The sequence below is a fragment of the Micromonas pusilla genome (genome assembly GCF_000151265.4).
Source record: "Micromonas pusilla CCMP1545 genomic scaffold MICPUCscaffold_16, whole genome shotgun sequence".
Lineage (NCBI taxonomy): Eukaryota > Viridiplantae > Chlorophyta > Mamiellophyceae > Mamiellales > Mamiellaceae > Micromonas > Micromonas pusilla.
In genome coordinates, this window is record NW_003315897.1 from 322,966 (window position 1) to 347,433 (window position 24,468).

Genomic DNA, 24,468 nt, shown 5'->3' on the forward strand with positions numbered 1-24,468 from the left:
ACAGACTAAGGTATTTATTTCCGCGCGCGCGGTTCGGCGCGCGTGTGCGTTTCTCGCTGTTGTCCATACGAAATTTTGCGTACTCGTACAGTACTCTATGGGTTTTTAGTCTGAATCGAATGAGCGCACCTTGTTTATCCGGAACACCGCACTGCTTACGTGTCCCGAGACTCCCGAGATCGACGTCACTTCCACGCACGCGTCCACGTCCACGCGCCACCACACGATGTCCGCCTTCGCCACCCTCCGCGCGCCCGTCGTCGTCAAGACCGGGAAGGCGTCTGCCTTCGCCCGCGGGTCCTCCGCGGCGCTTCCGGTGCGCGCGCGCTCGCCGTCGTCGCGTCGGCGATACCCTAGCGGATTATTCTCCGATGCGCGGTGGTTTGTTTTATCGCGACGACGCGCGCGTCGCGTCGCGTCGCGTCGTCCGACCATCGCGCGTCGTCCGCGGTCGGTCGCGCCGCCGCCGTCGCCCTCGCCCGCGCGCACGCCGTCTCCGTCTCCGTCTCCGACGCGGACGGACCCGTCCATCCCTGACCTCGCTTCCCTCCACCTCTCTCTCTCGCTCTCTCTCTCGCGTCCGCAGGCATCGCGCGCGTCGCCCTCCGTCCTCCGCGCGTCCTCCGTCCTCCTCCCCGCCCGCCGCGGCCGCGCGCTGTCGCTCACGACGAAAGCGCGCGCCGCGGGCGAGGGCAAGGACGGGAAGTCCGTCACCGGTAGGAAGCCCAACCCAGAGTTCGCGGGCGAGGACGGCAAGCTGTGGGTCTGCCAAGGGTGCGGCTACATCTACGACGGATCGCTCGGGAAGTGGAAAGAGGAGTCTCGCTGCCCCGCGTGCGGCGAGCGGCGATTCGCGCTCAAGACGCGGGGAGAGATGCAGATCGCGATCGGGTCGATCATCGGCGTGACCGTCCTCGTCGCCGCGCTGTACGCGCTCGTGAAGCTCGCGTGATGAGGGAGGAAGGAGCGCCCGTCTGACCGCCGCGTTCGGTCGTCGTCGCGGCGGGATATCTATGTTTGTCAAAACCATTTTACGTCTCAACGTTTCCAATCGATCGATCACGCTAGGACCACGCTAGGTCGTCCGTCACTTCGGCCCGTCCCCCGGCCCGAAATCCTCCGGCCGTCGCTTCGGCGCGAGCGTCCCGGTCTCCTTCAAGTTATCGAACATCTCCAGCGCGTTCAAAATGGCCTGGTCCATGTTGAAGTACTTGTAGCTCGCGAGCCGCCCCACGAACGCGACGCCCGGCTCCTTCGCCGCGAGCGCGGCGTACTTTTCATACAACGCGCGGTTCTCCGGGTTGGGCACGGGGTAGTACGGCTCGCCGTCCGCGCACGAGTACTCCCTCGCGATGAGACTGCCTCTCACCGCGCCTTTCTTGATCTTATTGGGCTGGTTCGGCGTGTGTTTGTACTCCACCACGCGCGTGAACGGGACGTCCGCGCTGGGATAGTTGACCACCATCGCCTCTTGGAAAAACCCGCCGTCGGGCGCGTCGACGAACTCCTCTTCGAACCGCAGCGACCGGTACTCGAGCTTCGGCATCCCGAGCGCGGCGTAGTACGAGTCAATCTGACCGGTGTACACGAGCAGCTTATGCTTCGGCAGCGTCCCTTTTTCTCTGTGCGCGAAGAAATCGCAGTCGAGACGGATCGTCACGTTCGGATCGTCGAGCAGCATGTTTTCAAACAGCCGCGTGTACCCGCGCGCGGGCAACGCCTGCCACGCGTCGCCAAAGTACCGATCGTCCGTGCTCGTCCGGCACGGCAGTCGCATCAGCACGCTCGCGTCTAGCTCCTCCGGGTACTTATCCCACTGCTTCTTCGTGTAGTGCTTGAATATGACCTCGTACAGTCGCGGCCCGACGCGCGACAACGCGGCTTCTTCGCCGTTCGCGGGCTCGCTGGCGTGGGTGAAGCGATCGGTCAGTCGAACGTCTTACCGGTCAAACGTTGAAAGGGAAGCGCGGGTGAAGAGTGACGCCGGGAAAAGTCCTTAAGGAACGGCGTGCACCACGCGAACGGGGTCGTATGGGAAGCAGTCTCACCCTCCGTGCGCCGGCGCCACGCGTTCGGACTCGTACCACCTCGCCATCGCGTCCTCGTCGCGCACCCCCGCGTCGAAGAGCGCGTTCACCGTCTCTTGCGTCGGCGGGATCGGGACGAGCTTCTTATCGCCCGCGGGGCCCGCGCCCGGGACCGGGACGCGGCCTTTCACGCGGTGGTCGAACGGGATCCACTCCGAGAATCGCTGGACGTACTCCCAGACGCGCGCGTGTTGGGTGTGGAACAGGTGCGCGCCGTACTTGGACGCGCGGATGCCGTCCTCCGTGACGTAATCGTAGCAGTTCCCGCCGATGTGATCTCGCTTGTCGATGATGACGGAGGTCATCCCGAGCTCGGCGCTGCATCGCTCCGCGAGGACCGCGCCGCTGAGGGCCGTTCCATACGAAGCGATGATGTCGGGGTGGAGTTCATAGACGTCAGGGGTGGAGTTGAAAGGCGTCGAGGGCGAGGATTGAACGCGAGGGACCCTGGGCGGAGAGATGCGCCGGGCAAAGTCCTAAAGGATCGGCGTTCACCACGCCGACGCGGTCGTATGGGGACCGGTGTGATGATAGAACGCGCCTGAGTCCCGCGCCGACGATGAGGAGGTCCACCGAGGGCGGGCACGTCGAGAGATCGCCGGAGAGGATCTCGGGGGAGAGCGGCAGCGGCGCCTCGGAGGCTTCCCCGCGCGCGTGCGTGGCGTCTGGAGGAGGGGGCGGTCGGGGTCCCTCGGGTCAGATGGATGAAACGCGAGAGCGCGAGAGGTGGGGAGACGCGCGATGGAGCGATCGAGCGATCGAGCGAGCGAGCGATGGGACGATCGCGCGTCCGACGTTCGAGGGGTCGCGCGCGCGAGCGCCGCGCCGCGCACCGACGCCGCACACGCCGGTGACTTTGTTCAGCGCCGCCCACTCCGGCTCGGCTCTTCCGACGCCGACGCTGGACGCGAACGGTCCCGCGGGCATCGTGCGTGACGCGCGCGGCTGTCTCGCCGTGCGCCTCGCTGTGCGGTGCGCGTGTGGTGTCCGTCGACAGCCTCTCTTCTCGCGCTCGCGCTCGCGCGCCGAACGAACGTTTGAACGTCTTTTTAAGCCTGCGTGACCGATGAACGGAAGGTACTTTTCAAAGGTCGACGGGGCGATTTTCAACGGAGAACGCGCGAGCCAATCGCGTGACACATGTTTCTCCGAAACGAATGTGAATTGCGGATTACCACGAGCAGTGTCGCGGGCGCGCGAGCGAGGCGTCGACATGGGCGGCAAGCTCTCGCGGCTTCGCCGCCGCAAGGGCCCGTCCACGCCGTCGCCGCACGCGTCCGCCGGATCCGACGACGCGGAGGTTTTCGACGTCGAGCGATTCGCGGAGGAGACGTCTGTGTTCTCGCGCGCGGTGAAGAAACAGAAGAAGCGATTGGACAAGCAGACGACCGCGACGAAGCGCGCGTGGGCGGCGAATCGCGCGCTCGCGTCGCTGGAGGTGACGTCGCCGAACGGGAAGAGCGGCGCGGCGGCGGCGGTTCAGGCGGCGGCGACGACGACGTCGCCCGCGTTCCGCGGGGCGTCGCATCCGACGCGACTGATGAGCACGGATTCAACGAGGAGCGGCACCATCGCGTCGCCTGACGGTGGACGGCCGTTCAAGGCTCGGACGCACGATGCGATCGCGTCGCCGTCCGGACACGGCGCGTTGATGTCCCCGAACGAGCGCAAAGAGGACATCATGATCCGCGCCGCGGTCGCGTGGAGGAGCCGCTGGGCGGAGCAGAACAAGCAGCGGGAGCGGTCGCACAGGCGACGACTGCGAGAGCAGAAAAAGATGCAGCGAGACTTTTCAAACGCGGTCGGCGAGAGGGACGACGAGCGGTGGCGGGCGGCGCGAGGCGACGGGAGAGAAGGAAGGCGACGGGAGCGGCGGCCGTCCGCGCGGGATTCTCTCGCGCTGTACCGCGAGGACGACGTCGCGTCGCCGCCGCCGCCGCCGCCGCCGCGATCATCAAAATCCAAATCCAAATCGCCGGAACCCGAACGCGAGGACGCGAACAACGACGACGACGCGCGCCGCGCCCCCGGCGGCGGCCGCGTCCTCGGGCCCTCCCGCGGCGGGCTGAGGGCCGGGTACGAGCAGGTCAAGGTGTTCAGGGACGGGAACTCGCTGTTTCACTGCGCGCGGCTCGCAGAGATCGTGTGTCAAGCGCGGGAGAAGGAAGCCGCCGCGGGCGCGTCGAACGGCTCTTCGACGACGCGCGACGCGGATTCCGTCGCCGCCGTGCTTCGACGCGGGATGCGGTCGCTGGGGAAGTCGCAGGCGAACGAGACGGCGACGCATCTGCGACGAGGCGCCGCGGCGAAGATCGCGAGCGTGGAGGAGGACGAGGAACGCGCGCGAGAGGCGGCGTCGCCGCCGCCGAGCGGCGGCGCGTCGCGCCCGCCCGCCGGCGTCCTCGCGGACGACGTCTCCCCGAGAGCGCTCGACGCCGCGATCGTCGCCGCGATCAAGGGCTCGAGGTTGCTTCGATCGAGAGCGCTGCCGTCCGGCGCGCCGCTGGATAACTGGCGCCGCGCGATGCGTCGCGTCGCGGACGCGAGCGAGGACCCGTCTCTTCGCGACTCGGACGCGTATTTGCGCGCGATGCGCGTCAGAGACGCGTTCGCCGACGCGGCGGCGCGGCCGAACGTCCCGAGCTCGTTCGTGGACGTCGCCGCGCTGAGCGCGTATTTGAGACGGCCGATCACGCTGATCCGGGGGCCGGTCGGCGTCGGCGAGGACGACGACGACGGGAGCGGGAGCGACGACGACGGGAGCGACGGCGACGGCGGCGGCGGCGGCGGCGGCGGCGGTTCAGGCAGCGATAACCAAAAGGCCGCCCGACGACGAAAGCGGTGGCGCGCGAGGTGCGCGACGGAGGTCGTCGGCGCGGCGCACGCCGCGCGCGGCCGCGCCGGGTTCACCCTATTCTGGGAGCTCGGCGAGGGCGTCCCGCACGGCCTCCCCGCGGGCGACTTCATCCTCCTCGTGCCCAGAGGGAAAGAAGAGCACGAGCGACGACGCGCGCGCGCCGACGCCGCGGCGTTCACGCGAGACGTTTCTTCGCTCCCAGGCGTGTCGCCCGTCGCGTTGGGGACGCCGACGTCGCGCGGCGGCGGCGGTTCAGGCGGCGGCGAGCACGCGCGCGGCAGCGGCGGCTCCCCGGGAGGGTGGTCCCCGAAGACGTGGGACGGGATGGGCTCGCCGGTCAGCTCCGGCGCGGCGCGCGCGACGGCGGGGGAAGAGCGCGACGAGCCCCGCGCGCCTCCGCCGCCGTCGCCGCCGGGCGCCGCCGCCGCGCGTCGCCGCGCCCGCGCCCGCGCGCCCGCGCCCGCGCCCGCGCCCGCCAGCGCGATCAAAGGCATGCTCAACGCGGCGTCCGACGGGCACAAGCACGCGGTGCGCGCGCACGCGCGACGCGGCGTCTCGCTCGCCGAGGCGGACGAGCGCGGCGACACCGCGTTGCATCGCGCCGCGGCGGGCGGCAGCGTCGGCCTCGTGAAGGTGGTCCTCAAGCACGCGAACGCGCCGGGTCAGCCCTCCCTGCGCGGTCTCTTGGAGGCGACGAACGCGGACGGGGAGACGCCGCTGGCGGTCGCGGTGAGGCACCGCCGCGTCAAGGCTGCGACGTATCTCCGAAACGCGGGCGCGTCGGACCCGAGAGGGTTGGTGTCGACGCTGTCGCTCGCGCCGGGGTACGGCACCGACGGCGGGTACTCGTCGTCGTCGTCCATCGGGTCCTTCGGCGGCGGCGAGAGCTCGGACAGCAGCGCGCTGAGCGACAGCGACGGCGGCGGGAGCGAGCTGTCGTTCGCGTCCGCGAGCGAGTCCGACGGCGACGGCGGCGGCGGACGACGGCGACGCGCGAGGAGGGCGGACGTGGACGCCGCGAACGCGGCGTGGACTGTCGCGGCGCGTCCGTCCGCGGCGGCAGCGGGAGGAGGAGGCGCGTCGTCGAGTCGCGCCAGCAGCGTGACGTCTGGCGCGTACGGCGAGGACTACCGGAGCGAGGACGACGGGTACGACAGCCGCGGCGGGTGGTCGGACATGACGCCCACGAGCGGCAGCGAGCGCGGCGACGCGAGCGAGACGGACGGGAGCTTGTGGAACAGCGAGTCGGAGAGCAGCGCGGGGGGGTCGGACTGGGACGCGAGCGATTACGACGACGACGACGACGCGCGCGGCGGCGGCGGCGGCGGCGACGAAGGCCACGGCGAACGCTTCGCGGCGTACGCGCGGCGTTATTAGGCGCGAGTAGGAGAGTAGTCCGTCGGTCGTCGCGGGTTCGCTGACTCGCTCGTCATGATACAACGACGCCCCCACCGCTCATCGCGCGTTCTTCTTTTTCATCGGGAACGCGCGCAGCGCGCCGCTCTTGAAGCCCGCCTCGAGCGCGACGGCGGCGAACGCGAACACCAACACGCCCTCCCCGACGAGCAACGCCGCCTGCGCCCACGTCTCGAGCGCGCTCGCGTCCGAGCCGTGCAGAAACACGTCCGCGGCGCCGAGCCCGCGCGTCAATCCGAACGCGCCGACGACGCCGCCCTTGAGCTGGTCGTTCCCGAAGTCGTCGCGCACGGCGTAGCGATACGTCACGCCGAAGACGAGGCAGGAGACTTAGGGTCGTTCCATACGAAGCGATGTCGGGGTGGAGTTGAAAGGCGTCAGTTGGCGTTCAAAGGCGTCGAGGGCGGGGATTGAAACCGTGGTGTGGGCGGAGAGAGAGGACGGCAAAAGTCCTTAAGGATCGGCGTTCACCACGGCGACGCGGTCGTATGGGGACCAGTGTATAGAACGCGCCTAAGACGCCGGCGACGGATTGAAGCGCGACGGGGTCGCCGAACCCGGCGCTCGGGGACTGCGACAGGAGCAGCGGCGACGAGAGGAGCGTCCCGGACAGCGCCGCGAGCGCGCCGGCTTTGCCGCTCTCGACCCTCTCCGCGTCCTCGTCCACGTCCGACGCCACGGTGCTTCCCCACTTGCCCGACGACGACGACGACGCGTTCATCTCATTATTCTCTCCTCCTCCTCCTCGCGCCGCGTCCATCTCTCGCGCGAGCGCCTCGCGCTCCGCGGCGATCGCGTTCATCTTCGCCTCCGCCCTGAGCACGGCCTCGCTCTTCGCCTCGAGCTCCGCGAGCGCCTTCTCCTGCGTCGTCTGCAGGTTCTCCGCGCTGCTCTGCGCGCGTCCGCCGTACTCCATCGCGAGCTTCTCCCTCGCCTCCGCCAGGTCCGCGTCCACGCGCAGCGACGCCGCGTTGCGCGCCTCGCCCGCGATGAGCGCCTCCTGCGCTCTCACCGTCGGGTTCGACTCGAGCATCGACTTTATCGCGTCGACGTCCACGCCGAGGTCGTCCGCGTCGACGACGTCGTCGGCGTCGGACGACGACGACGACGCGCGGACGAGGATAACTCCTCGCGACGGTCCCGGAATTGACGCGGGACGCCGCGACGCGACGCGCGACGACGCGGCGACGCGGGCGCGCGCGGGCGCGTGGACGCGCGAGGGGGGCGGGGCGGCGCGCGAGGGCGGCGCGGAGACCGTGGTCGCGACGTGCATCGTGTGGGCGGGGCGGCGGCGAGCGCGCGCCGAGGGCAATCGTCAACGCGCGAGGCGGTGCCGGGTTTTACGCGCGCCGCGGTCATCGTATCGAACCCGGTAGGGCGTGCGATCAAGCGTTCGTCATCGCCGATCAGGCAGGCTCGCGTTCATCGGTTCGAACTCGGTAGGGCGTGCTCTAGATGATCGGCGCGGCGCTTTCACGCTGCGGACAAACCGTGTGGAATGTACTCGTACGCGCCACTTTCGTATGGAAATCAGTCACGAAATAATGTGTCTCGAGTACTACATATTAACATACGTCCAGGTGGAAAAAAACTCGAGTTTCTTCGCGCGACCGCGCATCGAGTCGCCCTCTTTAGCTCGCACGGACCACGCCGTCGAGACGCCAAAAGTGAGTCTCCGCGCTTCTGCCCCCGTTCCCGCGTCCAGCACGTCTTCGCGTCGTTTTCGCCGCCGACCGCGGCGCGCGCGCGCGCGTCGCGACGTCGCCATCGCGCGACTCCGGCGCGCGGGCCGGGGTTCAGATTTTCGCGTCCCGCTCGCGCCGTCCACCGCGCCGGCGATCGCCGACGACGCCGCGGAGGATTCGTCCCCGCCGCGCTCGATCGCGCGCGTCGGGTCGCGTCGACGCCGTCGTCGCGCCGTCGTCGTCGCGTCGTTCGCGGCGTCGTCGCGGCGTCGCGCGTCGCGGCGTCGCGCGTCGCGACGTCTTCGATTTTTAGGGTTTCCGCTCGCACGAAACAAAATCGGCGAAGAAACAAAACCATCACGTCCACTCGCCGACTGGGACTGACCTTCTCCCCCCCCCGTCCTGCGCCTCTCCCTCGCAGTGCCTCGCGGACCTAAGAAGCACCTCAAGAGGCTCAATGCCCCCAGCCACTGGATGCTCGACAAGCTCGGCGGCGTCTTCGCCCCGAAGCCGAGCCCGGGCCCGCACAAGCAACGCGAGTGCCTCCCCCTGTGCCTCATCCTCCGCAACCGCCTCAAGTACGCGCTCACGTACAAGGAGGTGACGACGATCCTGATGCAGAGGCTCGTGAAGGTGGACGGCAAGACGAGGATCGACAAGTGCTACCCCGCCGGGTTCATGGACGTCGTGTCCATCGACAAGACGGACGAGCACTTCAGGCTCATCTACGACCAGAAGGGCCGCTTCGTCGTGCACCGCATCACGCAGCTGGAGTCCCAGTACAAGCTGTGCAAGGTGCGCACGAAGAAGCTCGGCGACAAGGGCGTGCCGTGCGTTAACCTCCACGACGGCCGCACCATCCGTTACCCGGACCCGGAGATTAAGGAGTCCGACACCGTCATGGTGGACATCTCGTCCAACACGATCACGAACCACTTCAAGTTTGACGCGGGGGCGCTCGCCATGATCACCGGCGGCCGCAACGCCGGGCGCGTCGGCGTCATCCAGCGCCGCGAGAAGCACAAGGGCTCGTTCGAGATCATCCACGTGCAAGACGCGGCGGGGCATCAGTTTGCCACGCGCGCGACCAACGTTTTCGTCATCGGCGAAGGGAACAAGCCGATGGTGTCGCTGCCGAAGGGCAAGGGCATCAAGCTGTCCATCGTGGAGGAGCTCGAGAAGCGCAAGGAGGCGTGAGCGATGGTGATGTGATCTCGAGGGCGACTTGGAGTCTTCTTTCGTCGATCGGCGTGCGTGATTGATGATGTGACGTGATGACGACGCGACGAGGGGAGAATGTGGTGGGTGAACGAGCCGTGGACACGGCTCGTGCGGCGAAGGATGGCGGCGGGACTGCGGAGACGCCGGCGTCCGACTAAGATTTGTAACGCTCGAGGAAAGAGTACTACGCATACGGCTAACTAAACACCGAACGAATACCATCGCGCGGCGTCTCGCACGCCACGGCGCGCGAAGAAAGAATTTCGAAAAGTTCGAAAGAATTGCTTAAGTTTGATTGCATCGCGTGGGCGTTAACGTAACGCGCGTCGTGCGCTTCTCTTCTCCTCTCCCTAATAAACCAACCGAGATAATAAATCGAGGGCGCGGGGCATCCTTGTCATAAAAAGGCCGCCTCGTCCACTTTACTCGGGTGCTCCGCTAAAAACGTCTCCGCCTCCTCCTTTACCTTATCGTTCCCGCTCGCCATCGCGTACCGCAGCGCTTGCGTCATCGCCTCCCGCGCCCCGTCGATGTTCCCAGCCATCACCGAACATCTCCCCTTGTAACAAAACGTCGTGGATAGAATGTTCGCCTCGTGTTCGTTCCCTTCGCCGAGCTCGCCCGCGAGCTTCTCCGCGTCGAGCACCGCGGCTAACGCGAGCTCGTGCTTCCCCGCTTGTAATAAAGTCAGCGCGATGCGATTATGCGTCGCGGCGACGAACTCTTGCTGCCCGAGAACTTCGAAACGCTCGGCGCCCTGACGCATGTGTTGCACCGCCTTTTTGTGATCGCCCATCGCGTTCTCCACCTCGCCGAGCGCGACGAGGAGGTCGCCCATGCGTCCGTTGAGGTCCGCCTGCGAGAGTGGGAGCGAGCGTGGGGGCGAGATATTCACTTGATGTTAGTTAACGCGCGTCGAGAAGAGAGAGAGCATTCTTTTACCCCCCACTTTGCCGGTCGGGTTCCCGAGCGAGCGAAAGATTCGATTCGAGCCTCGAAAAAACGCGGCGAGCGCGCATACATCCATCCTCGCGGCTGCGCGCGTACCTTCATGAACGGCGGCATGTTCGCCCTGCCGTCGTGCGGCTTACACAACGACAACCCCTTCTCCAGCGCCTTCTTCGCGTCCTCCATGTTATCCTTCGCGAGGTACGCGTCGGATAAGACGCGCATCGCGAGGCCGTGTATCGTCGGCGGCGCGATCACCTTGTGACAGAGCTCGTCCGTGCTCAGCATCATTTTAATCGCTCGGTCCGCGTCTCCGTCCCGAAGCGCCGTCGTCGCGTTCTCCACGCTGCGCATCACGAGCGCGGGGACCTGCGGGAGAGGAGGGGCGGGCGCGCGCGGAGGGAGGCGTCAGCGGGGTGACGAGACGACGAGGAGGCGCGCGCGGAGGACGGCGGCGACCGGTCGACCGACAGATCGATCCCACAGTTCGACACACACCCTCCGCGGATAGGGTTACGGTGGTGGCGCGAGACGACGCGACGACGCGAGGGGACGCGCCTTTCCGGGGTCCATCTTCGACGGGTTATCCAGCGTCATCGCCATGGTTCCGGTCTTCTCGGGACGTTCCCGCGAACGCCGCCGCTACCGCGCGTCTCGTCGTTCCGTGGGCGCGGCGCGAGAGAGACGGCCGCGCGTTCGGATCGATCGATTCCCCGATCGACGAGATGCCTTTTTCTCTCCGGCGTCTCCGGCGTCTCCGCGACCGTCGCGCGCTCCGCTCGCCGCCGGCTGTCGATTCCGCGCGCTGCTCCTCCGCGCGACCGTGAAGCTCGTTCGCCGTGTCTTCGAGGCGGCGTTCACGCGCCCGCGCTCGCGCGAGTGAGTCGGAGCGCGGCGCGAGGACGCGCGAAGCCTCCGGTCGTCGCGGCCGCCGCTCAGCGCTGACTGGTCGAGTCACTGCACTCACAGCACGCGCATCCAGAGAGAGATCGGCGCCGTCCGCGCGCAGAGGGCGCCGATCGCCGATCGAAGGGGTAGACGCGCGGTCGTCGCGCGCGGACGACACATCGCGCGCGACGCGGCCGGCGGGCCACGGCGCGGGCGGATGCACTCCGACGCGATCTCCCGCGGGGCCCGGGACGACCGCGGCCGCGGCGGCGAGCGGCCGTCCACGAGCGCGCCGCGGGGCGCGTGGCCGCGCCCGCCGTCGTCGACGCATCATCTTCACCATCACCATCGCCCGATCACCGCGACGGGCGCGACGAACCCGTCGCTCTCGCTCGCGGCGACGACGACGCACTCCCCGTCCGCGCTTCGCGGCATCGCGTCCTCCGCGGAGATCGAGCACCGCGCGAAGGCGTCGTCGCTGCTTCGGACGACGACGACCGCGCTGCAGATGCCGACGCCGTGCGCGATCGCGGCGTGGACCATGGCGCTTCGGTTCTACGCGAAGCACCCCGTGGACGCGCACGACGTCCTGGACGTCGTCTCCACGTGCGTGTACATCGCGTCGAAGCTGGAGGAGTGTCCGAGGCGGATCAGCGACATCGTGAACGTGGCGTGGAGGGTGTTGAGGCCGAAGCCAGGGGACCCGGAGTCGATAGCGAAAAAGTTTGGCATCGTCGGCGCGACCTCGGCGGCGGCGGCGGCGGCGGCGGAGGGGGAGATGCGAGGCGGCGGCGGCCACGGCGAGGCCGCGGCGAACGACGCGCTTGAGTTCATGAAGAACGCGACGGACGAGGAGAAGGTCGCGGTGAAGAACGGCGCCGCGGCGGCGGCGCAGGCGAAGGCGGCGGCGGCGTTCGCCGCGGCGATGCGGAAAGAAGAGACGGGGGAGACGACGGGGGGGAAACCGGTCGTCGCCCAAAACGCCGCGTCCGCGAGCGTTACAGACGCGACAGAACCAAGCGTGTACGTCGGCGAAGCGTACTACCAAGCCAAAGATCGCGTGCTGGAGCTCGAGCAGGAGGTGCTCCGTTGCATCGACTACGCGTTGAACGTCCCTCAGCCGCACAAGTACCTCCTCAACATGTGCGCCGCGGTTCGCGCGCCTCCGCGGGCGGCGCAGTTCGCGTCGGTAACGCTCACGGACGCGGCGTTTCACACGACGTTATTGCTGCGATACAGAGCCGGGGAGATCGCGGCCGCGGCGTTGCGACTCTCGGGGATGATGCACGGGTTAGAGAGTAGGTGGGAGGCGGAATACGCGGACGCGCGGCGGCGCGGCGGCGACACCGGCGGCGGCGGCGGCGCGGGAGGCGGGTGGTGGACCGCGTTCGGGTACGACGCGCGCGTCCTCGACGACATAGGGTGGGAGATGATGGACGTCCTGGAGCGGACGCCTGAGTCCGAGGCGGCGGCGGCGGCGGCGGTGAAGGCAGAGTAGTGCGAACGAACGAACGGTAGTGAAGGGAGGGTTACTAGCTAGAGCCCGCCCTCGGGGGCCGCTCGCGGGAGTCTACACTGAAACTCTCACTCGAAGCGAACGCCCTCGTCGCGAAGCCGTTTTCTTCAGGGCATTTTGCACTCCGGACACCCGCTGGGTTTGTCGCTCGTCGTGCGGTGGTGCAGCCTCGCGTGCCACTCGTGCGAGCACCTCCCACACTTCCACAGCGCCTTGTACCTCGACGCTTTCGTCACCGCTGTCGGCAGCCTGTCTGGGTCGACGTACTCACGCGACAGCTTCTTGCCGAGCTCGCCGTTCTTCTCGCACCACACGAGGAAGTTGTTCGTCTTGCTCGCCGGCGCATTATTCGCACACTGTGGGCACCCGCCGGGTCTGTGGCTCCTCGTGCGGTTGTTCACCTTCGCCCGCCACACGTGCTTGCACTCGACGTTGCTGCACTTCCACTTCGCCTTGTAGTGCGACGCCTTCGTCACCGCCGTCGGCGGCTTGTCCTTGTCGACGTACTCGCGCGACAGCTTCTTTCCGAGCTCGCCGTTCTTCTCGCACCACGCGGGGAAGTTGCTCGTCTTGCTCAGCGACATGCGATTCGCGCACTTCGGACACCCGGTGGGTCTGTCGCTCTTCGTGCGGTTGCACACTGCGCCCGCCACACGTGCTTGCACGTCAAACACTTCCACTTCGCCTTGTAGTTCGACCGGTACGTCAGCTCCGTCGGCAGCTCCTCGCGGAACTCGTTGGCGAGCTTCTCGCCGCGCTTCCCGTTCTCCGCGCACCACTCGAGGAAGGGTTTGCCAGGACGTCCGAGCGGCATGATCGCCGTGCGAGACGCGGCGTGGCGGCGCGCAGCGAGAGTGACGTCGAAAAGCTACGACGCCCGACTGGACGGTCCCGGAATTGACGCGGGACGCCGCGACGCGACGCGCGACAGCGCCGCCGCACGTGCTCGAATTCGTGGTGTTTCAGACGACGGACGGCGGCGAGGGAGAGGAGGCGTAGACTCCGCGCTCGGAGCGAGCGACGAAAACTGACGACGAAAGAGTGGAAGCGACCCGACGACGGAAGAGTGTTTCGATACGATACGATCTCACCCCTCACGACACCAGAGAAAATATGTAAGGCGCGCGCGCGCGTCGTAGCTCTCGTCGTTCTTCGAACGTGATGACGTGCTTGCAAACTAATCACGCGGCTGGGGTGAGTGTTCGGAGTCTCTCTGCCGCGAGAGCGTGGCCCTTCTCCGCAGCTTTCGCGTACCACTCGATGGCCTTGGAGATGTCTTTCTTCCCGCCGTCTCCGTCTTCGTAGAGGGATCCAAGGCTACATTCCGCGAAAGCGTGGCCTTGAGCGGCCGATTTAGAGCACCACTTGAACGCCTCCTCGTGTTGCCCCTTCTCGTGGTGACAGAGGCCAACGTTGTTTTGTGCTGCGGCGTGACCCTTCGCGGCTGCCTTCGCGTACCACTCGATGGCCTTTGAGATGTCTTTCTTCACGCCGCGTCCGTCGTCGTAGAGGAATCCAAGGTTATATTCCGCGGCAGCGTGGCCTTGAGCGGCCGCTTTAGTGTACCACTTGAACGCCTCGTCGTAACGCCCCTTCCAGGAGTGATAGATGCCAGCGCTGTTTTGTGCATCGGCGTCACCCTTCGCGGCTGCCTTCTCGAACCACTCGATGGCCTTTGGGATGTCTTTCTTCACGCCGTCTCCGTCTTCGTAGAGTCGCCCTAACATCATCTCACACTCAGTGTTGCCATGCCGTGCTCCCTTCTTATACCACTCCAGCATCTTAAGGTTGTAGTCAAACCAGGCCGGCAGCGAAGACGCGACTTTCGACGCCCCGCGCCACACCGTGTTCACCAGGGAAAGGGCGACGCGCGTCCGAACATCCGTGACGTGCGAGAAGACCACGCTCGCGAGCTGCTCGTTGACGTCGAACGTCGGGTTGATTGATTTGACGACAACGGTGAGCTCGGCGAGCGCCCTCCGCGTCGCCGTGAGCTCCGCTCGCGTCTCCACGTTCTCCTCCCTGACGCGTTTGAGTTCTTCTTCTTGCCTTTCTAACCGCGCTAAAAGGTGGCCGAGGGCGACACCCTCAGAGTCGCTGCCGTCGACGTGAACGCTCGGCGCTTCGCGCGCGGGCGGATCAGCGTGAAGGCGCTCAGGTACGTTGCTCATGGTGCCCCTCGAACGTGCGGCGGCGCGGGAGGAACTGGCGCGGGGACGAGGACGTTCCCTCCGAGAAAATAACGGCGGGGACGAACTGAAGACCTCTCTTCTCGAAGCTCTGAGTGTTTATCGACCTCTCACCCCTCGCCAACACCAGAACGCCCCGCGCGCGCTCGCACTCTGGGCGTCATGCCGTTCATGGACGCGCTCGGGGAGATCTCCGACGACTCCTCCTCCGACGACGACGACGTCGCGGCGGCCGGCCGCGCGGTCGCGGCGTCGACGACGTCGATGCCGTCCTACGAGGAACTGACGAGTTACGGGATGCGCGGGGGCGGATCCCTCGTGGACACGCCGGAGTATTTCGCCGCGGGGGAGCCCGCGCGCGCGGCGGCGGACGCGGACGCGAAGGCGGACGCGGCGCGCGGCGCGGGCGGGTCCAAGCGCGCCGCCGCGAAGGAACACGGCGCCTCGGACGACGACGACGACGACGCGTCGCGGCCAGAATTCATCAAGAACGCGTTCGGGAAGTGGGAGGTGTCGAGGCACAAGCGCGCGAAGCGCGAGGCGCAGCTCGCGGAGGAGGCCGCGGAGAGACGCGCGAACCGCGGGCCGACGTGGGGGGAGCAGCGCGGGGAGCTCCTGCGGCGGCAGGCGGCGACGAGGAACGTCGCGTCGTTCGATCTGACGCGCGCGTTCGGCGCGGCGGCGCGAGAAGACGACGCGTCGTCGCGCGCGCGAGAGGCGCTCGCGCGAGGGGGGGCGACGGCGGGAGGGGGAGCGCGCGGCGCGACGTCTGCGCCGAAGCGGAGTCGACACGACGACGCGGAGGTGTTGGTCGCGGATTAGGACGCTCGAGAGCGAGCGAGCGAGCGGCGCCGTAGGTAGAGCGATAGTCGTTAGTGAAAATGTTTAAGTATGTTTCTCATTGGTTCTCAAGTCTACGCCGCGGGACGTCCGTCAGACGCGTTCGAGGCCGTCGCCGCTCTCCTCCTCCTCGTCGTCCTCGATCCGCCGCGCGTTCCCCTCCTCCGCAGCCTCGAGCGCGACTCGCAGCGCGGTCTGCGGATCGTCCGGGTACCGACGCGCGGCGGCGGCGCGCAACGTCGCCACCGCGGCGGCGATCTCCTCCTTCGCGTAGTGTTTTTTGTTCGGGTTGATCCCTTCCGCGGCCGACGCCGTGTCCGACACCGTGTCCGACACCGCGTCCGACACCGCCGACGCCCTCGCGGCGTTCGCCGGCGACAAAGACCCGGAAGCGCTCGAACTACTCGGCGCGTCGTCCCGCCCGTCGTAATACTGAGACGGAAGACCGAGCCAGTGCTTCCACATCTCCAACCCGCGACTCCACTCCGCGTCCGCCCCGGGAGCGCGCCGCGCCGGGACGCTCGCGCTCGCCGCCGCCGCCGCCGCCGCGCGCTCTTCGTCCTGCTTCGACCTCGGCCGCGGGCCCCACGAGCTCGGGATCGGGCACCCGGCTCTGGGGTCGAGCGGCCCGACCGCGCCGACGAACGCGTCTCCGCCGCCGCGCGACGACGACGACGCCGACGACGACGACCGCGCCGATCCGCCTCTCTTTTTTAACGACCGCGTGCCGCCGCCGCCCTTGCTCTCGAGCTTCCACCGCCCTCGAATATCCGCAGCCTCCGCGGCGGACTTCTCCCCGCCCTCGCGCGCGACGTCGCGCACGACGCGCTCCACGATCTCCTCGCCTAGCTTCGCCGACAGCGTCGCCGACGCGACGCCGCGGCCGCACGCGACGACGAGCGAGCACCGCATCCGCGCGTCCGGCGCGACGAGCTCGCGCGCCTCGCGAACCGTCTCGCGCACCTCGACGACGACGTCGCCGTCGTCGTTCGCGGGTCGCGCGTAGTACGTCCACTCGCGACCTTCGCCCCCACTCGGGCCTAAGTCCATGAGCGCGTCGTACAGCCCCGCCGCGGATCGGACGTCGCCGACGCGGCAAAACCCGTCGAGCAACGCGCCGTAGGTCCGCCGGTCCGGCGCGCACCCTCGACCTGTGGGTGAAGCGATCGGTCAGTCGACCGTCTTACCGGTCAAACGTTGAAAGGGAAGCGCGGGTGAAGAGTGACGACGGGAAAAGTCCTTAAGGAACGGCGTGCACCACGCGAACGGGGTCGTATGGGAAGCAGTCTCACCTCGCATCCGCCGCACGCACGACGCCGCCTCCGCCACCTCCCCCGCCTTGACGAGCGCGTCGATGAGGCAGTTATACGCGCTCGCATCCGGCGCGACCGCGACGTCCGCCTCCATCTCGCGCGCGAGCCACCTGGCGGCGTTCGCGTCGCCGGCGCGCGAAAAGTGTTTGAGGAGCGTCGTGTACGTGACGACGTCCGGGCGGTGTCCCGCGGCGACGAGCGCGGAGAGGACGCCGAACATCGCCTCCGTGGGCTCCCCCGCGCTGACGCACGCGTCGATGAGGGTGTTGTACGTCACGACCGTCGTGCTGACGCCGGACGCGCGCATGGACTCGAGGACGCGTCGCGCGCGATTGAGAGCGGCGGACGCGTCGGCGTCGGCGCCGGGCGGCGGATTCAGCCGGTCCCGGTCCGTCGTCGTCTCGATGGAATTCGAACCGTCGTCGCCGCGCTCGACGGCCTCGAAACCGGTGGAAGAATTCGAACCGTCGCGCCCCCCGCGCAGCGCGTCCGCGGGCGTCACCCCCGCGACGCACGACTTCAACAGCGTGTTGTACGTCACCGCCGTCGGCTCCACGCCGTTCGCTTTCATCTCTCGCAGCGCCGACTCCGCGGCGGCGGCGTCCCCCGCGCGCACCAACCCGTCCACGATGGTGCTGTACGTGTGCGCGTTCGGCGCGACGCCGTCCGCGCGCATGACGTCCAGCCACCCCCTCGCCTCGTCCATGCGGCCGCTCCGCGCGAGCGCCTGCACGAGCGCGGTGTACGCATAAACGGTGGGTTTATTCCCAGCGCGCGCGTCGGCGCGCCCGGCGTCGAGCGCCTTCTCCGCGAGAGCGATCTCGCCGCATCGCGCGTACGCGGCGACTCGCGCGCCGTGCGTCGCTCCGTTGGGCCGCACGCCCGCCGCGCGCATCGCGCGCTCGGCCGCGCGGACGCCCTCGATGTCCCCCGCGCGGCCGTGCGCGGCGATGAGGGTGTTGTAGAGACGCGGCCCCGCGTCGATCTTCTCGCGGTTCATCTCGCGGACGAGCTTGTTCGCCTCGTCCGGTCGGCCGGCGATCATGTACGCGCCGACCGCGGCGGTGTACGCCGCGCCGTCGACGCGGAGCGACGGGTCGGTGGACGACGCGGCGCGGAGGGAGAGCCAGACGTCGACCGCGGTCCATGAAGACGACGCGTCGGAGGAGTCGACCGATTCCTCGGAGAGAGCCGCCGCGCCCGCGCCCGCGCCCGCGCTCGCGCCCGCGCCCGTTCCCTGCCACCGCCTCGCCGTCGTCGTCGTCGTCGTCCCCGCCGCCGCCGCCGCGTGCCTCTCGCGCCTCTTCTCCCGCTTGCTCAGCTCCAAGTCGCGCTTGCTCAGCGACGATATCAGATCCGTGTACGTCCGCAACGTCGGCTTCCCCCCCGCGGCTCGAAACGCGCGCGCCGCCGCCGCCGTCTCCGCCGCCCTCCCCGCCCTGGCGCCGTGCCTGACGAGGCGCTCCACCGCCGTCGCGGACGGCCGCACGCCGAGCTCGAGGGCTTCGCGGAGGAGGCCGTTCGCTTGGAAGAGCATCCCGGCCGCGCACAGGGCGTCGAGGAGGCGCCCGAGGAGGACGTTGTCCACGTGATTCGCGGCCGTTGTCGCGTCGTCGTCGTCGTCGTCGTCGTAGGACGCCTGTCCGGTGCCGCCGAGGAGGATCGATCGGAGTCCTCCCGGGGCGTTCCTCGCCGCGCTGAGCGCGCGTAAGATCGCGCTGGCCTCGCGTCGGAGCTCCGTGAGCGACGTCCGCGGGCGCGCGCCGCGGTCGGGATAACCCGCGGGCGGCGGACTGATCTTTAATTCCCCGCGCGACGCCGATCGCGACGGCGACGGCGACGTCGGCGACGCGCCCGTGCCGCCGCTTCTCGCGCTCGCGAACATCGCGGCCGTCGCGCGCGTCGACCTGTTCGCCGATCGTCGCGTCCGCGCGTCGCCGCCTCCGCCTCCGCCGCCCTCTCCCGCGCCGCGCGCGCGTCGCCCCCCGCGTGATTCGACGGCTTTATCCCGAACGACGACGCCGCGCGAGGACGACGATGGACGCTGCGATGACGTCGCCGCGCGTCGTCGCGCGGCGTCGCCGCCGGCGTCGTCGTCCACGCTCCCGACGCCGCCCGCGGCCGCGCGGCGTCGCGCGGTCGATCTCTTCTCTCTCGCGCCGCCGGCGCCGCCGGCGCCGCTCGCGTCCCTCGCGTCCCTCGCGCCGTCGCGCGACGCCGCCGCGCGAGGCGTCGTGTTTGTCGCGACGCGAGCCGTCGACGTCGTCGGCGGCCGCGGCGACGGCGACGGCGCGAGGACGCGCCACGCGAGCGACGACGCCGCGCGCGCGACGTCGCGCCTCCGCGCGTGATTCGACGCGACGCATCGCATCGACGCCATCGCGCCGCTCCCCGCGAGCGCGCGCGCCGTGTCCATCGCGCGCGCCGCCTCGCCCTCCGCGCGCGCGCCACCCAATGGACGGACGATGCGATGTGGCTCCTCGAGCGCGCCTCTCTTCTCTCGCCGATAAAAAACGAGTGACGTCGAGCGTGCGAGGACGGCACCGTGACTATTTCCGCATACGAGGTTTCGCGTATCGTAGTACGTGAACTCGCGGCACGGCTTTCAGTGTTATTACTCGTACGAAGGTATTACTTCCGCCTCGTATGTCGTACTCGTACTGTCGTTGCTTTTCGGCGCAGTCTTCCCCGCGCGGCGGCACGCGTCGACGACTGACGAGCGAGGCGATCATGGTGAAGAAGCGAGGAGTGAACCAGCGCACGGGCAAGCCGTTCATCGAGTGGTGCGCGGAGAACGGGAAGCGCGGCGAGAGGCTCGCCAACGAGTTCCGCGAGGAGCTGCCGACGGAGCTGACGAAAGGGTCGAACTACAAGGCGAAGTGGAAGTGTTTGACGTGCAAGCACGTGTGGCGGGCGAAGGTGAACAACCGCACGAGGAGCCACAAACCCGGCGGTTGCCCGAAGTGCGCGAAACGTGCGCCGGCGAGCAAGACGAACAACTTCATCGTGTGGTGCGAGAAGAACGGCGAGCTCGGCAAGAAGCTGTCGCGCGAGTACGTCGATAAGGACAAGCCGCCGACGGAGCTGACGTTTGCGTCGCACTACAAGGCGAAGTGGAAGTGCAGCAACGTCGAGTGCAAACACGTGTGGCGGGCGCAGGTGTGCCACCGCACGAACAGCGACAGACCCAGCGGGTGTCCGAAGTGCGCGAATCAACTGCCGCTGAGCAAGACGAACAACTTCCTCGAGTGGTGCGAGAAGAACGGCGAGCTCGGGAAGAAGCTGTCGCGCGAGTACGTCGATAAGGACAGGCCGCCGACGGCGGTGACGAAAGGGGCGGACTACAAGGCGCTATGGAAGTGTGGGAGGTGCTCGCACGAGTGGCGTGCGAGGATGGCCCACCGCACGACGAGCGACAAACCCACCGGGTGTCCGGGATGCCACCCCAAAGGACCCAAGAAGCGCCAGCGCGTCGACTGAAAAAACGACGCAACGACGACGACGACGACGACGACGAAACCGTGTAAAAACGAACGACCATCGAACAACAGGAAGGTAGAGTGTTGTGATTGAACTCTCTCTCGTCTTGCCAAAAAATGTCATCGCTCGCGTCTCTTCTTCCTTCCCGCTTTCTTGCCTCAGCAGCACGCCCCCCCCGCCGGCGCGTCCCCTCCCCCGCCGCCGCCCGCCACCGGGCTCGGCCCGCAGTCGAACAGCCCATAGTGCACGTCCCGGTTCCCCACGATCTCGAAGTGTTTCCCCAACCACGTCTCTCCGAGCATCGACGCGGTGTTCCCGCACACCAAGAACGGCTTGTTCTTCTCTATCCTGTGGTGATCGTCCAGGGAGTACGCGTTGGGGTGCCCGTCGATCGTGCCCTTGTACAGCGCGTACTGGCCGTAGTCCTCGCACAGGGACTCCAGCCGGCCGGGAGGGAGCTTGAAGAGGCGGTAGGTGATGGAATAAAATTTCGCCTCGCCGAGCAACGCCGCGAGCGCCTCGGGGTCGTTCCATACGATCGAACGTCGGGGTGGAGTTGAAAGGCGTCAGACGGAGTTGAAAGGCGTCGAGGTGTGTCGGGATTGAAACCGAGGTGTGGGCGGAGAGATGCGCCGGGAATAAAAGTCCTTAAGGAACGGCGTTCACCGCGCCGACGCGGTCGTATGGGAACCAGTGCGACATAGAACGCGCCTCGTCCTTGATCTCAATCTCGTGGCCCTCCAGCACGCGCGGGTCCGCGAACCCGGTCGCGACGCACAGCCGCTTGAAGTCCTCGACGTACATCGCGCCGCCGAGGCACTCGCCGAGGAGGATCTCGTGCGACCGCAGATCTTCCGGAAGTCTTCGGTCGCAGTAGACGTCGCTGAAGTAAAACTCGCCGCCATCCGCGAGCGCGCGCATCGCCTCGGACAGCACCGCGGGCTTATCCGGGGAGAGGTTAATCACGCAGTTGGAGATGATGAGATCCACGGAGTTATCCTCGACGTTCGCCGCGCGCAGGTCCTCGATCGTGCCCTTGCGGAACTCCATGTTCCCCGGCGCGGCGTACCCCAGCGCGTCCACGCAGTACGTCTCCGCGTGCCGCCGCGCAACGTCCAGCTGTGTGAAAAAAAAAGCATCGGTCAGTTGAAAGGGGACGCGATCAAACGTTGAACCTATGGGGTGGGTGAAAAACGCGAGTGAAGCCACAGCACGCACCTGCGCGTCCGTCATGTCGATCCCGATCACGCTCCCGCTCTCGCCCACGAGCGCGGCGGCGACGTAGCAGTCCCTCCCGCTGCCGCTCCCGAGGTCCAGCACCCTGAGGCCGTCGATCCCGAGCGGCGTGGGCGATCCGCAGCCGTAGTACTTCGCCTTGACCTCGTCCGGGACGCTCGCGAGGATCGACTTGATTTTCTTCGGAAGAAGGTTCGGCGTGCAGCACGCGGACGTCTTCAGGTCGTCCGACGTCTGTAGCGTCTCGCCGTAGTACTTGGTCACGGAGTCGCGGACTTCCGCGTCGCCGCCGCCGTTCGGGGCGATGATCTTCGCGCCGAGGAGCTCGTCGAGCGCGGAGGAGGACTTCGCGGCGGCGCGGACGACGGGGACGGGGCCGGCGCCGGGGCCGCGGCGCGACGACGACGACGACGTCGACGACGTCGTCGATCGAATCGACGCGACGTCGCGGCGGACGCTCGAGGCGGGGCGGTTCGCGCCGCGACCGAACGTCGCGACGGCGGCGGAGGAGGACGCGAGCGCGGCGGCGGCGGCCATCGTGTGCGTGCGCGGGTCTGTGAGGAGGGACGCGCCCGGCGCGGCGACGACGTTTGGAAGGAATGGAAGCCGCGAGATCTGTGACGTCGTCGTGTGTCATGTCAGACTCTGTCCCCGTCACACCGCGACGCGCGATGGCTGCCGCGGCGCGCCCCGTCGCCCCCCGCGCGCGTCTCGCCGCGCGCGCGGCGGCGACGACGACGCGCCGCGACGTCGACCGCGCCGTCGCGCCGCCGACGCGACGGTCGCTCCTCGCCGCGACGACGACGACGCTCCTCCTCGCGACGACGGCCGCGGTCGCGCGCGCCGCGGAGGAGGCGGAGACGGATGACGGCACCCGGGTCATCATCTCGACGTCGTCCGCCGCGACCGCCGCGGTGGCGTCCCCGCTGGAGTGCGCGTCGGACCCGTCGTGCGTCGTCGCGCGCGACGCGAGCCTCGCGGGGGGCGGGTCCTACGCGCCGCCGACGGAGTTCGTGGAGGAGGACCCGGACGGCGCGCTTCGACGCGCCATCTGTCCGCGGAACCCCACCGCGGACATCTGCCGCAGCGTGAAAGACCGGAAGAAGATCAACGACTCGCCGTGCCTCATACCCATCGGGCTGGCGTGCGCGATGTGGAAGAAGTGATTTATGATGAGTACGTGTAGTAGGGTACGGTATCGTATCATAGAAGAAGTAGGGCTGGAGAGAGAGGGGGAGAGGAGACGACGACCGCGACGCGTCGATTGGACGTGTGGCGTATTCATTTATTGATCGTTTTCGTATTAATCGTCTGCGGGAGCCCTACGTCGCGTCCGCCGCGGCGGAGGGCCGGCGCTTTCTCCGAGCGTCCGCGTTCGTTCGTTCGTTCGCTCGTTCGTTCGTTACAAGCACGTTCTCTCGTCGTCACATTATTAGCGCCGCGGACATGCGCTCGCAGCCACTCCGTCACGTGCGGCGACTCCTCTGTTTAAGTCGACTCGTCCTGCGGAGCGCCGTTCGCGCGCGCCCACTGCAGCACCTCGAGGTGACCGCCTCTCGCGGCTTCGGAGCAAGTCTCCTCGTCCCAAGGAGCGCCGTTCGCGCGCGCCCACTGCAGCACCTCCAGGTGGCCGCCACCCGCGGCATTGACGCAAGTAACCTCGTTCCACGGAGCGCCGTTCGCGCGCGCCCACTGTAGCACCTCCAGGTGGCCGCGATGCGCGGCATAGGTGCAAGTCCACTCGTTCCACGGAGCGCCGTTCGCGCGCGCCCATTGCAGCACCTCCAGGTGGCCGCCAAACGCGGCACTGGCACAAGTCCACTCGTTCCACGTGGCGCCGTTCGCTCGCGCCCACTGCAGCACCTCGAGGTGACCGCCTCTCGCGGCTTCGGAGCAAGTCTCCTCGTCCCAAGGAGCGCCGTTCGCGCGCGCCCACTGCAGCACCTCCAGGTGGCCGCCACCCGCGGCATTGACGCAAGTCCACTCGTTCCACGTGGCGCCGTTCGCTCGCGCCCACTGCAGCACCTCCAAGTGGCCCCTACCCGCGGCATAGGTGCAAGTCCACACGTCCCACGGGCAGCCGTTCGCTCGCGCCCACTGCAGCACCTCCAAGTGGCCGTGTTCCGCGGCACCGGTGCAAGTCCACGCGTCCCACGGAGCGCCGTTCGCGCGCGCCCACTGCAGTACCTCCAGGTGGCCGCATTTCGCGACTGCGGCGCAAGTATTCTCGTCCCACGGACACCCTCGCTCCTTCGCCCACGCCAACCTGCTGACCGACCCGACGAAGTTCGGCATCCTCCCGAGCTCCCTCCTCACCGCCGCGACGTCCCTCACGTCATGGTCGACGGGCGAATCGAAGACGACGTCGCGCATCTTTCGGTTCACCGTCGCGAGCACCGCGAGGTCGCCGCTGTCGAGCCGCGGGAGGATGTTCGCGTTGAAGACATCGCGCGTGCGCGCGTCCGCGGCGAGTCGTTCCGGGAGCGGGGCCTCGTCGTTGAGATCTGCGGAAGTCGATCCGTCCCCCGCGATATCGTCGACGCCGCCGCGATTCATCCGCCTTGGAGACAACATCGCGTCGTGTCGATCGCGGGTACGCGAGCACTTCGCGACGAGGCCGCGGAGGAGGAGGAGGAAGAGGACGCGTTGTCGTCGCGCGTGTGGCGAGTGCCAGATCTCGGGGCGTTTTGTCCGTTTTGCGTTCGGGACGATTATTTGTCCGGTCAATTCATCACTGTCAGACTGTGTTTGAAAGGTGTGTTTGAAAGCGCGAAAATGATTTCATCCGCGGT

General features: G+C 68.0%; 15 protein-coding genes across 15 annotated transcripts; 7 read left to right on the plus strand and 8 right to left on the minus strand.

Moving 5' to 3' along the window:
- Nucleotides 1–226: 226 nt before the first annotated feature.
- MICPUCDRAFT_53905 (uncharacterized protein) lies at nt 227–952 on the plus strand (the record flags this gene model as incomplete). Its single annotated transcript, XM_003063956.1, has 1 exon — nt 227–952. The coding sequence occupies one exon, from the start codon at nt 227–229 to the stop codon at nt 950–952; it is 726 nt and encodes a 241-aa protein (XP_003064002.1).
- Nucleotides 953–1,087: 135 nt separating this feature from the next.
- Nucleotides 1,088–3,014, minus strand: MICPUCDRAFT_53906 (uncharacterized protein; the record flags this gene model as incomplete). Its single annotated transcript, XM_003064142.1, has 3 exons — nt 1,088–1,904; nt 2,049–2,563; nt 2,925–3,014. 3 exons carry the CDS (start codon nt 3,012–3,014, stop codon nt 1,088–1,090), a joined length of 1,422 nt encoding a protein of 473 aa, XP_003064188.1.
- A 139-nt stretch (nt 3,015–3,153) lies between these two features.
- MICPUCDRAFT_53907 (uncharacterized protein) lies at nt 3,154–6,321 on the plus strand (the record flags this gene model as incomplete). The annotated part of the gene is made up of 1 exon (XM_003063957.1): nt 3,154–6,321. One exon carries the CDS (start codon nt 3,154–3,156, stop codon nt 6,319–6,321), a length of 3,168 nt encoding a protein of 1,055 aa, XP_003064003.1.
- A 78-nt stretch (nt 6,322–6,399) lies between these two features.
- On the minus strand, nt 6,400–7,633 carry MICPUCDRAFT_53908 (uncharacterized protein; the record flags this gene model as incomplete). Its single annotated transcript, XM_003064143.1, has 2 exons — nt 6,400–6,689; nt 6,778–7,633. The coding sequence occupies 2 exons, from the start codon at nt 7,631–7,633 to the stop codon at nt 6,400–6,402; spliced, it is 1,146 nt and encodes a 381-aa protein (XP_003064189.1).
- A 366-nt stretch (nt 7,634–7,999) lies between these two features.
- Nucleotides 8,000–9,242, plus strand: MICPUCDRAFT_36856 (uncharacterized protein; the record flags this gene model as incomplete). Its single annotated transcript, XM_003063958.1, has 2 exons — nt 8,000–8,027; nt 8,467–9,242. Coding segments are annotated over exons 1-2 (777 nt in total). The 5' UTR covers nt 8,000–8,026.
- A 396-nt stretch (nt 9,243–9,638) lies between these two features.
- MICPUCDRAFT_49762 (uncharacterized protein) lies at nt 9,639–11,084 on the minus strand. Its single transcript, XM_003064144.1, has 3 exons — nt 10,773–11,084; nt 10,314–10,583; nt 9,639–10,122 (listed from the first exon to the last, which is right to left on the minus strand). The coding sequence occupies exons 1-3, from the start codon at nt 10,815–10,817 to the stop codon at nt 9,664–9,666; spliced, it is 774 nt and encodes a 257-aa protein (XP_003064190.1). The 5' UTR covers nt 10,818–11,084; the 3' UTR covers nt 9,639–9,663.
- A 235-nt stretch (nt 11,085–11,319) lies between these two features.
- Nucleotides 11,320–12,600, plus strand: MICPUCDRAFT_53911 (uncharacterized protein; the record flags this gene model as incomplete). The annotated part of the gene is made up of 1 exon (XM_003063959.1): nt 11,320–12,600. One exon carries the CDS (start codon nt 11,320–11,322, stop codon nt 12,598–12,600), a length of 1,281 nt encoding a protein of 426 aa, XP_003064005.1.
- A 125-nt stretch (nt 12,601–12,725) lies between these two features.
- Nucleotides 12,726–13,202, minus strand: MICPUCDRAFT_53912 (uncharacterized protein; the record flags this gene model as incomplete). The annotated part of the gene is made up of 1 exon (XM_003064145.1): nt 12,726–13,202. The coding sequence occupies one exon, from the start codon at nt 13,200–13,202 to the stop codon at nt 12,726–12,728; it is 477 nt and encodes a 158-aa protein (XP_003064191.1).
- A 597-nt stretch (nt 13,203–13,799) lies between these two features.
- On the minus strand, nt 13,800–14,399 carry MICPUCDRAFT_23273 (uncharacterized protein; the record flags this gene model as incomplete). The annotated part of the gene is made up of 1 exon (XM_003064146.1): nt 13,800–14,399. The coding sequence occupies one exon, from the start codon at nt 14,397–14,399 to the stop codon at nt 13,800–13,802; it is 600 nt and encodes a 199-aa protein (XP_003064192.1).
- Nucleotides 14,400–14,969: 570 nt separating this feature from the next.
- On the plus strand, nt 14,970–15,629 carry MICPUCDRAFT_53914 (uncharacterized protein; the record flags this gene model as incomplete). Its single annotated transcript, XM_003063960.1, has 1 exon — nt 14,970–15,629. One exon carries the CDS (start codon nt 14,970–14,972, stop codon nt 15,627–15,629), a length of 660 nt encoding a protein of 219 aa, XP_003064006.1.
- Nucleotides 15,630–16,685: 1,056 nt separating this feature from the next.
- Nucleotides 16,686–18,029, minus strand: MICPUCDRAFT_2230 (uncharacterized protein; the record flags this gene model as incomplete). Its single annotated transcript, XM_003064147.1, has 2 exons — nt 16,686–16,798; nt 16,940–18,029. Coding segments are annotated over 2 exons (1,203 nt in total), but the record flags the coding sequence as incomplete, so codon positions are not given.
- Nucleotides 18,030–19,690: 1,661 nt separating this feature from the next.
- On the plus strand, nt 19,691–20,440 carry MICPUCDRAFT_43230 (uncharacterized protein; the record flags this gene model as incomplete). The annotated part of the gene is made up of 1 exon (XM_003063961.1): nt 19,691–20,440. One exon carries the CDS (start codon nt 19,691–19,693, stop codon nt 20,438–20,440), a length of 750 nt encoding a protein of 249 aa, XP_003064007.1.
- An 86-nt stretch (nt 20,441–20,526) lies between these two features.
- MICPUCDRAFT_30169 (uncharacterized protein) lies at nt 20,527–22,221 on the minus strand. The gene is made up of 3 exons (XM_003064148.1): nt 21,659–22,221; nt 21,152–21,559; nt 20,527–20,958 (listed from the first exon to the last, which is right to left on the minus strand). The coding sequence occupies exons 1-3, from the start codon at nt 22,211–22,213 to the stop codon at nt 20,599–20,601; spliced, it is 1,323 nt and encodes a 440-aa protein (XP_003064194.1). The 5' UTR covers nt 22,214–22,221; the 3' UTR covers nt 20,527–20,598.
- A 126-nt stretch (nt 22,222–22,347) lies between these two features.
- Nucleotides 22,348–22,842, plus strand: MICPUCDRAFT_53918 (uncharacterized protein; the record flags this gene model as incomplete). The annotated part of the gene is made up of 1 exon (XM_003063962.1): nt 22,348–22,842. The coding sequence occupies one exon, from the start codon at nt 22,348–22,350 to the stop codon at nt 22,840–22,842; it is 495 nt and encodes a 164-aa protein (XP_003064008.1).
- A 116-nt stretch (nt 22,843–22,958) lies between these two features.
- On the minus strand, nt 22,959–24,250 carry MICPUCDRAFT_53919 (uncharacterized protein; the record flags this gene model as incomplete). The annotated part of the gene is made up of 1 exon (XM_003064149.1): nt 22,959–24,250. One exon carries the CDS (start codon nt 24,248–24,250, stop codon nt 23,165–23,167), a length of 1,086 nt encoding a protein of 361 aa, XP_003064195.1. The 3' UTR covers nt 22,959–23,164.
- Between the last annotated feature and the right edge of the window lie 218 nt (nt 24,251–24,468).

Excerpts from the sequence above, each read along its gene's own strand:
- MICPUCDRAFT_49762 (XM_003064144.1), bottom strand. The coding sequence starts at position 10,817 with ATGGCGATGACGCTGGATAACCCGTCGAAGATGGACCCCGGAAAG. Across the intron at positions 10,584-10,772 it reads CGAAGATGGACCCCGGAAAG|GTCCCCGCGCTCGTGATGCG; the intron begins GCGCGTCCCCTC and ends CCTCTCCCGCAG. Across the intron at positions 10,123-10,313 it reads ACATGCCGCCGTTCATGAAG|GCGGACCTCAACGGACGCAT; the intron begins GTACGCGCGCAG and ends CCACTCTCGCAG.
- MICPUCDRAFT_30169 (XM_003064148.1), bottom strand. The coding sequence starts at position 22,213 with ATGGCCGCCGCCGCCGCGCTCGCGTCCTCCTCCGCCGCCGTCGCGACG. Across the intron at positions 21,560-21,658 it reads TCGACATGACGGACGCGCAG|CTGGACGTTGCGCGGCGGCA; the intron begins GTGCGTGCTGTG and ends TTTTTCACACAG. Across the intron at positions 20,959-21,151 it reads AGATTGAGATCAAGGACGAG|GCGCTCGCGGCGTTGCTCGG; the intron begins GCGCGTTCTATG and ends AACGACCCCGAG.